This window comes from Carlito syrichta, unplaced genomic scaffold (assembly GCF_000164805.1).
Source record: "Carlito syrichta isolate Samal-C Ts95f unplaced genomic scaffold, Tarsius_syrichta-2.0.1 Scaffold308874, whole genome shotgun sequence".
NCBI lineage: Eukaryota > Metazoa > Chordata > Mammalia > Primates > Tarsiidae > Carlito > Carlito syrichta.
The window spans coordinates 63,695-73,957 of NW_007252970.1; the positions used below are offsets into that span (position 1 = coordinate 63,695).

General features: G+C 44.2%; 1 protein-coding gene across 1 annotated transcript; it reads right to left on the minus strand.

Moving 5' to 3' along the window:
• Positions 1-7,432: 7,432 nt before the first annotated feature.
• Positions 7,433-8,660, minus strand: RTL8C (retrotransposon Gag like 8C). The gene is made up of 2 exons (XM_008066278.2): positions 8,110-8,660; positions 7,433-7,646 (listed from the first exon to the last, which is right to left on the minus strand). The coding sequence occupies exon 1, from the start codon at positions 8,615-8,617 to the stop codon at positions 8,276-8,278; it is 342 nt and encodes a 113-aa protein (XP_008064469.1). The 5' UTR covers positions 8,618-8,660; the 3' UTR covers positions 7,433-7,646; positions 8,110-8,275.
• Positions 8,661-10,263: the final 1,603 nt, after the last annotated feature.

The following is a 10,263-nucleotide window of genomic DNA, read 5'->3' on the forward strand; positions in this document are numbered from 1 at the left end:
CTTGGAGAACACTTTGCCCATGGCCTCAGCATGACCTGCATGCCCAGCCATGAATCCCGAGGGGATGTGTTGGCCACCCCTAGGAACCCTCCTCAGGCTCCAACCCCTGCTTGGGGCCTTATCCAGGGTGTGCTCATATTGTCACTGAGTGTGTGCCACCTTATAATTACATAAATTGTGTAGATGTCAGTTCATCAAATAATGAGCTCAAATGACCCATGCTGGTCTGAGAGGTCAGTGTTGCTCACGGGTGTCCTGCTCAATGCACTCTATTGTCTAGTGATCTTCTAAGACTGGAGTTACAAGCAGAATATTCATTCAATTCACTTTGGAGATGACTGGATGTTTGGTGAGAGAAAAACTCTGAGTTGAGCCAGGGTAATATTTCCACTCGAGTAGTGATAGTATAGGAAAGCTCTGAGAATGATGGTTATAGTCAGAGTGTAACCCAGTTTTGGCTTTCAAGATGGGCTGTCTCTGTGTTTCCATGAGAGTAGATCAAGCTGGGAGTAGTGAAGGCTTTGGGAGGATTGTAGGCAATCCTTTAAGTTGAAAGTCAATTTGAATGTACACATCCTTTAACCTTATATTTTCTACACAACCAGTACAGAACCACTGTAGACCAAATTTCCTTCCTTAAGATATCTTGGTAAATGTGAGCATGGGTCCCAAATTTGTGGGTGGTCACATCAGCTGTTTTTTTGGATCTCTGATTCTTTTATTTTTTCACAACATCTTTTTTTTTTTTTGAGTTGGAGTCTCACTCTGTCACCCAGACTGGAGTGCAGTGGCCGCTCCCGGCCACCGCAGCCTCGACCTGCTGGGCTCTGGCGATCCTTCCGCCTCAGCCTTCCAAGTAGCCGGAATTACAGGCATGCACTACCACGACCGGCTGATTTTTTGATTTATTGTAGAGATGAGACCACACTGCCCAGGCAGGTCTCGAACCCGCGGGTTCAGGCAATCCACTCACCTCAGCCTCCCAAAGGCGCAGGATTACAGGCTGAGCCACCGAGCCCAGCTATTTTTCACATCTTATGGTCAGATATTCTTTTGCCATTCTACTTAACAACTTTACCAACTCATGATTTGAGCATATTTATATTTCTTCTTTTGAGAAGATGGGAACAGCTCAGTGTTGGAAACCACCCTGAAAAGGTCTAAAAGGTCTAAATTCAACTCGACCATTGTCTTGATTCCCTAAAATGCTCAATATCTGAAAGTTGATTGGTAGGCTTTTATATTATAAGTTTAATGTTGCTTTCTATAGAGACCTAGAAATTATTTTTTAAAGTGCTTAGCTGTATTACTTTTATTTTTTATTTTTATTTTTTGCGTTGGAGTCTCACTCTGTCACCCTGGCTAGAGTGCAGTGGCACACTCACAGCCACTGCAGTCTCAACCTGCTGGGCTCAGGGGATCCTTCTGCCTTAGCCTTCCATGTAGCTGGAACTTCCATGTAGCTGGAACAGGTGTGAGCTACCACTCCTGACTAATTTGTTGATTTATTATAGAGGCGAGGTCTCGCCAAGTTGCCCAGGCTGGTCTCAAACCCCTGAGCTTAGGCAATCTGCTTGCCTCAGCCTCCCAAAGTGCTGGGATTACAGGCTTGAGCCACCACACCTGGCCATGTAAGGTGTGAAAGTGTTCCAGTTGTCTCAATTATAGTAAGGTAGAAGAAAGGAAGAAAGTAAACGTTTTGTGAAAGTCTCATCTTTTTGGGGACAAAGACGATGCACTACAGAAAAAGGACTTTTTATTGCGAGAAAGTGTATTTACTATTGGAGATATTGTTATCTTTATTAAAAATTAAATATTAGCAAGGCAAAGAGAAATGTTCCCATATATTACTCATGAAGACATAATTTGAAAACAATCACTCTATAAGCCAGGCATGGTAGTGCGCACCTGTAGTTCCAGCTACTTGGAAGGCTGAGGCAGAAGGATCGCCGGAACCCAGCAGGTCGAGGCTGTGGTGGCCATGAGCGTGCCACTGCACTCCAGCCTGGGCAACAGAGTGAGACTCCAACTAAAAAAAAAGAAAGAAAGAAAAGAAAACAATCTATCTAGAGTGAGATTTTGACAGATCAAATAGTTAAAGTGTTATGTGGACTTTATACATTAGTTTTAGGAATCTATTCTAATGGTCTTACAAAAACTGTGTTTGCTTCTATTGTGAGTAAACATGTAGTCCTCTACTCCGACTGCAGAATGGGTACTACTACAGTCTAGTCCTAGGCCCAAATTAACAGGCTCACCATGTCCTTAGAATTTCACAACAGGATTGTGAAATTCTAAATATTCTCCTTGTGATCATGTGACAATATGCTCTCAGCTGCTTTAAGGCACAGAAATAGCCACAGCAGGGAGAGGAAAACAGGTTTCAGGCTCAGGTGGACACTGTGGCAGGGCCTCTACAATCAGTAGGCTCAAGAGGGCAGGTGACTGAAATTGGGGCATGGCCTTGGGGCTAGAGAAGAGGGCACCCGCTGAAATGAGAGTCAAGGGGCAGAATGGATTTGGTGACTGTGGGAGATGTAATAGAGTGGATATGAATTGGACTCGGGATGAGTAGGAGATGGTGATGTGATCACTAAGAGGACCAAAAGGAACAGAGTACAGGGAAGAGAAAGAGCTCAGTTCTGGGCCAGTAGCCATGAAATCAAGCCAGACATCCTTCTCTGAACCACATTCTCAGTCATCACAAGGTTGGGGATTGTACATGCACACAAAGTCCAGGTACTTTCAGTATAGGGTCTGTGATGAGCTACGGCAGTAAGATAGAGAGGCCTTGATTACCTTAAAAAATATAGATGAGGCCTCCCTCTGTTGCCCAGGCTGGAGTGCAGGGGCACAATCAGAGCTCACCGCAGTTTCAACCTCTTGGGCTCAAGAGATTCTCCCACCTCAGCCTCCTGAGTAGCTGGGACCACAGGCGCATGTCACCACACCTAGCTCTCACTATATTTTGACTATTTTGTAGATTTCTTTTATTCCTTATTGTTCAGGTGTGACCATTTCCCCATGCCATTAAATAGTTTGAGATTATGATGGCCTTTCATTTTAGTTACCTTATTTCATTGGGTATGTGTTCTGATTGATCTTTGTCCTTACCCTGTCTGGTTTCAATAGATTTTACACTGTTTGATTGTAGGCTCATTGCTGTTCAAAACTGCTTATTGCAGTAATATCTAAGTAGTGTGAGTGACCACCATGATGGAGAACAAAGCAGTGTTGCAATACTTATAGAAGCAGGCAGGTCATCAGGCCCCTGCAGAGGCACCTGGAGGAAATGTCCCTGCATCTAGGACTTCTGGTGCTCACTTGTTCAGCCAATTCCTTCAGCTCCCTCCAGTCTCCTGGTGGATAGACACTTGCAAAAGGTCCCTTTGGAACCCTCTCCCTTACCCTATCTCTACCTTAGGGCTGATTCTGTGTACAGTGGAGCACTTAGGCCATTGGGGTTAAGTGGGGAAGGAAGCTTTTCACCAGTATATTCTAACAGAATTACCCTGAGAACCAACGTGTGAGGTTAATTGTCCAGACATTGCTTCTTTCCCTCATATGAGGGGGACCCCGAAAAACTTGGAATTATTTTTTTGAAGCATGGGCCCCTTGTAATACAGGCTTTCTCCACTAGAAAATTGTTCTAGGAACCTGTTGGTATCAGTGTACCAGCTAGCATTGTTGTGGGAGACTTCGTTTGGCTTCAGGGAATTTTTGTTTTGGAGATTATTTCAACGCATTTGCCCATTTCATGATGGGTGATTTATAAGCACAACTGCTCATACCATGCTGAGTGTTCAGCAGTTTTTGGCCAAAAAAAAAAAACGGCATGACTCCCGTGCCCCAACCTCCTTGATCTCGTCCCAAGCAACATTTTTTTTTTGTTTCCCCGAATGAAAAAAAGTCCTCAAAGGGAAACAGTTTGCCCACGTGGAAGAGGAGAAACAAAAAAAGGCAGAAGCACTAAAAGGCATCAAAATTGATGAGTTCAAAAACTGTTTTGAGCAACATCAGACAGAAAGTACTTTGAAGGTGACTGAAGTTTAAACGTGCCAGAATAAACACACAATTTCTTTTTTGAGTCGGAGTCTCACTCGGTCACGCAGACTGGAGTGCAGTGGCCGTTCCCGGCCACCACAGCCACGACCTGCTGGACTCCGGCGATCCTTCCGCCTCAGCCTTCCGAGTAGCCGGAACTACAGGCGTGCGCTACCATGCCCAGCTGGTTTTTTGATTTATTGTAGAGATGAGGTCTCGCTGCTCAGGCAGGTCTCAAACCCGCGGGCTCAGTCAATCCACTCACCTCAGCCTCCCAAAGGCGCAGGATTACAGGCTGAGCCACTGAGCCCGGCACAATGTTTTATAAATAAATTTTGGGGTTTTTTTGGATTCCTCCCCTTGTATCTGGCTCCTTTATGCCTCTTCCCCCGGGAGCAACCCATGGCCAAGGCTGATCTCTGCAGGATATGCATATTCCCTGTAACAAGTTACAGGGTTAACAAGTCACAGGATGCAGGTAACCAAGCAACCTAAAGACAATGTACTAAAGACAACGTAAACACTATATAGAAATTTGAATAATTAATTTGCTTGATCATAGAACTGTTTGCTGTGCTGTCCATTGGTGACCCTCTCATAAGTGTAATAAACCAGTGTCTCTCCCTGCTGGACCTTTGGGTGACTTCTTTGGAATAGGTAAACATTACCCACAAGCCCTCTCAGATTTGGGTCTACCATGTTACATAAAGCCTCAGAACACTGAACCATCCAAAGACCACTTTTTTCCCCTATTAAATTTTTGTGGATTTAGTGTCACAAAATGTGTATAATATTATCCCAATCATAGGCTCCAGTCATTATTGTCTCCAACCACCAAAAAAAAGACATTAATTGTATTTCTCGTTCTCTTTCTTATCTTCATCTTCTGTAATGTCAATCTTTATGTTTCTCCATCCTTTAGAGGTAAGGCTTTTGGGTTGGATACTGAGCATATTGCTGAAAATGAAGTAAGGGAAACAAACCAACAGTGACAACTGCAAAGGTAAGATTTCAAAGCAATGAAAAATAACTCCTGGAATTAGAGTCTATAATACCGAATGATCTTTCACAGAAACAAAGAACTGAGTATCACATGTTCTCACTCATAAGTGGCCCTTGAACAACTACTGCAATACTATAAGAAAAGGATTGACTGTAGTGGGAAACTGCAGATGGGAGGGGGGCGGGAGGTGAGACTGACAGTAGTAGAAATCTGCCTGGGGAAGAGGGGGCACACCTCATCAACAAGGGTACTTGCACAGTGAATATTTGTATACCTAACCCTGAAACGTACCCCACAATTTTAAAATAAAAAAATTTAAAAGTTAAAAAAAATTTATAAAAGAAAAATAACTCCCTTCTACCCTTACAAATGCCATTCCTTTACCCTTTTTGGAATCCTGTGAAATGTTCATGATTGGATCTTTTAAATTACTACCCTCCTCAAGACATTTACAACACAAAAAAGGACTTGGGATGATAGAAGTAGCATGGACTAAAGAGTGATTCTCTTTCTGACAAGAGGAAGAGAATTCTGGGGCATTGTTGTTTGAAGCGGTAGGGTGCTATTGACATTCTTCAAAGGATACCTAGCAGGTCCCTGCCTATTCTACCTACCTTCAGAGCCAGTGGACACAGATTGCAGGAAATAAGCTGGACCTACTCAGTAATGTAGACTACTTCCAAGTACTTTTCCAACTGCTTTAGCAGAATCTTTGTATAAAACCACACAGTGAATATGTTTAACACAATCATCCTTCATACCAATCCAAAAAGGCTGACTGCCAGCACCTTGAATTGATTTTCATGGTGAGCTTGGTTTCAGTTATTTTAAGAGCCCTCTGAATCATAACAACTTTAATTTGCTAAGCAATTTAAGTTTTCTCTTATTGCACAAAGACGTTGCCCATGACCTGCCAAATTTCAGGTTAATGATGTTTCCACTATTTCTGGGAATACAAACATTATCACATACACAATACAGATAATATACAAATAATATGCCTCTAGCTCCACATAGAGCCCTATGCACCAACATTAGTAGTCAGGAGAGGATATGATACAGAAGACAGACGAACACTGTCACTACAACAGCCCTTGAATTAAGACCCCAGAGAAGGCAAGGTCTCACTTGACCCCAAGCGAAGACAAAGTCTTTCTTGATAACTCTACATCCTAGCCAAAGGCAGGGGATGCAACCTACTATACAAAACGATGTCTCAGATACCCACACATCTGAGTCACATAGTACAGATAAAGCCTTAGCTACAACAAGATAACTGCGAAACAACCCACCTTTAGATAACAACAAAATTCCGTTATAACTTCCTCACAGACCTTAAATCCCTTCCAACTTTCTTTATACTTGATTATAAAATAAACATACTGAGCTAGTTCGGGGTCACTTCTCCTCCATCAGAGGAAAGTGTCCCACCTGACCCCAACTTTTCTTTATGTCTTTGTGTCTGTGTCTTTCTTAATCTCTCACCACTCTCTCTCAAGACTCTCAAAACAACCACACAGACAACAACAATTAGTGAAAGGCAAAATTTCACCTATTTAACTAGAGAAAGTGAATAAAGTGAAAAAAAACCTCATGATTTATTCCTCATTCATGTGTTCTGGAAAAAGTCACACATATTAGAAATAAGACAGAGAATGATTAAGTGTTGTTCTACAAATCCACATTAGGATCATCTGCCTCTGTTGGGATATTGAACTTTTCCCAGCAGTAGTTTGGGTAGCAGAGGCTTCTCAGCACAGTAGATTTTAAAAACTTAGATCTCTATTAATGCAGAAAAACACTTTTTTCTGTTTCTGGTCATTAGAACAAGTTATAATTTTATTGTCTTCCAGGTCATTAACCAGGTTTCTGTGTAAATTAACAATCACAGTTCTGCATTCCATTCCCTACTACCTAAACAACGAAAGCAATATAAATGTAAATGAATTTTCTGAATAACCTAACTCATTCTGCTGGTTCTCTGAATATGGGTTAAATAAAACGTTGAGAGTGTTCATCAACAAATGGGTGAGATTTATGGTTTGTAACTATTTGGGATGTTTTCAAGCAGTTTTTGGAAATAACATTTTACCAAAAAAAAAACTTTGACTTCTCTTACTTTGTCTTGACAAAACTCAGATTAAGGTCCATTCCTAAAAGACATGAAACTGACTGGTTTACAAGATTAATCACCTAGGATTGAAAGGTCGCCAGTGGAGTATCCATTTGCAGGACACCACAGGATGCTTATCTTTGATGTTTTATAATGCACCAGTCAACATCACTCACAGAATGGCAGAGCATACAGCTTTTGAAAAATATATGGAACCAATTTACTGGACCAGAAGGGAAAGATGTCATATTCATTGGGACTCACAGTCTTTTTCAATAGTGTCTGCCATTTATTGAAAATAAGGAAAAGATTTTTGTACAGGTAGTGTAGAAGAGCAAGGTAGAGTGCAGGGGTTACTGTGTTGAACAAAAGGCACACACCAGAGAAACGACTGCAAATTCAGAAGAAAACTGGGTTGTAAGCAAAAACTAACTGGTCCACAGGAGAAAATGAGGACTGAATTTGGCAACCAGGAACAACTGGACCCTGGCAGCCATCTGGCAGGAAAACAAGAGGTCTCTGGAAGTATAAAAGAAATGGGTCCCGCTGAAGGAGAAAGGCTGGCTGCTCCCTTCGGGGGGCGACCAGAAGTCTGAATCATTGTCCAAGGCGGTGGCCAGCTCACATATTTCCGAGGTGAGTTCAGATCACCAAGAGTAGCAGTCTGTCAGTGGGATACGGTGGATGACGATAGCGACAGCGAAAGCGGGGGAGCGCGGGTCTGTGGGCAGAATGATACAGTAGTCCGGTAGTCTGGCAGGGGAAGGTTTGGCAGGGGCCGGCTGTGGGTGGTCTGTCCAGTGTGTAAAAGGAGCCCAGCTCGCAGCTGGGATGCGGGACAGCGTCCAAATGTGTTTGGGAAGTGCTGGGCTGGCAAGAGGGGGCAGAGGCGTGCTCCAGAGCGAGGCCCAGCAATAGCAGCCGGAGCCTGGAGCGCTATTCCTGGTACAAAGGCAAGCACTACGCGGGAGGGGACAGGAGTGCAGGGGACACCGCGGCCTCGGGGGGAGGGGGAGAGGAGCGGCGGGAGGGCACCCGTGGCGACCCCAGTGGCGGTCACTGGCACAGCGGGCACTCCCCGGAGCACCCGCCCCCAGGCCCGAGAGTCTCCCGGTCTAGAAGTCGTCGTCCTCCTCCCATCCAAAGAAACGCTTCATCTCGGCCAGGAAGGCTGGATAATCATTGAGCAGGGGGCTCTCCTTCCTGACGTAGGGGATCACCCACTGCAGGGCCCGCCCCGTGAGGCGGGTGATGAGGAACGTCACCTTCAGGGCGTCGGTGGAGAATGTGTTCTCATCCGCGAGCATGTAGGCGCCCGTCTGCACGATGAACTCCGGGAGCCGGTCGGTGTCGCCATCAAACGTATCGGGAAAAGAAATCGGGTTCCTCCACCGGCTTGCCGCGGGCCGGATGGGCAAGGCCAGTAGGGCCTTTATCAACTGCACCCGGCCGTCCATCGTGTCTCGCTTGCTTCGCTGGACTTTGCTAACTTTCGCTGGGCTCCGCTGAGTTCCACCAAACTCTGCGGAGGTCAGGACTCCGGCGGCACCGGAATTGCGTGTCCACGAAGGCGGGCTCAGGCTCTAGTGGGCGGGGCCATGGGCGGGGCTCCAGTGCCCTCGCTGGTCCCGCCCGCATAGAGGGTAGTTCCTGGCGCCCAGGCGCTTCACAGGCAAAGCTATGGGAGACCACGGGGGCGCGTCCAACGCCCTTGAGTCGGCGGAGTCGGATGCGAGGGGCAGGGCCAAGGTTTCCCAAGGCTGGTACCAGCGAGGGGCAGGGAGCAGGAGAGAAGCCCAGGACACCCAGCGATGTAGGGAGGGCGGAGCTCACTGCAAGAGCTTAGTAGAGGTTCAAGTTCTGGTAGTTGAGTCCTCAGGCTGCAGCTCTCCCCGCATTTGTTATCACCCTTTGCGTATTCTTTCACGGACTCTCGGCTCCTGAACCTTTAGAATGAGATTCTGTGAACACATTTTCCTGCTTGTTAAGTATCTCTCAGCTATATTGTTGGCTCCCATACGTATAATCCAGAGCAGCATATTCAAAGAATAGTGTATCATGAACAGTTAATGTAAGGAGTTTGTTAAATATTAAGAAATATCTTGTTCTAAAAGTTGCCTACAATTCTCTATCACGTTGTCCTGTCCATAGGCAGTTCCCAGTACTGTATATTACTTCTTCATGGCCCTCAGGAGAGGAGTGTGAGTCTGCTTGCAAGACAGAGTCATGTATAATGAAACATAATCTTGGGAGTTACATTTCATCAATTTGCCATATTCTGTTGGTTAGAAGCAAGTCACAGTCCTCACTCGCACTCAAAGTTATATCCAAGATGTTGAGGTGATGAGGACCACCTTAGAGTCTGTGTGTCACAGTATGGATATACCACAGTTTGGTGATCCATTCACTGGTCAAAGAACTTTGGGCATGTTCACTGTTTTGGCAATTACAAATGAATTAGCAATAAACATTCACATACAAATTTTTGTGTGAGCCTGTTTTCATTTTTCTAGGGTAAATGCCTACTAAAAAGATTTCTGTGTCTTGTGGTTCCTAATAAAGACTCTCATCAAATTAGAGATGCAAGGAAATATAGTCTGATGAAAGGCATCTACTCAAAACCTACAGCTATCATAATTAGAGGTGAAAGTCAGAATGGTATTCACCCTTAGATAAGGATAAGACAAGTATGACCACACTCACCATGTCAGTGCAACATTGTACTGGAGATTCTAGACAATGCAATGAAGATAAAGAAAATAAGGAAAAGAAAGATATCCATATTGGACAAGAAAAAGACCAATTTGTGTTATTCATAGACAATAGGATCATATACATAAAACACCAAAAATACTGGAACTAAGTATTGAGTTTAGCAAGGTTGCAGGACACAGGCGAATATACAAACATCAATTGTATTTCTAGTAGAAATTTGAAACGGAAAAACCACCATTAAATGTAAAAAAAAAAAAACTTAGGGGTAAATATGATAAATACCAAAATGTGAGGATGCTCAAGTCCCTCATATAAAATGACATCATATTTTCTTTTTTTTCCCTTTTCTTTCTTTTTTTTTTGAGTCTCACTCTGTTGCCCAGACTGG

Excerpts from the sequence above, each read along its gene's own strand:
- RTL8C (XM_008066278.2), bottom strand. The coding sequence starts at position 8,617 with ATGGACGGCCGGGTGCAGTTGATAAAGGCCCTACTGGCCTTGCCCATC.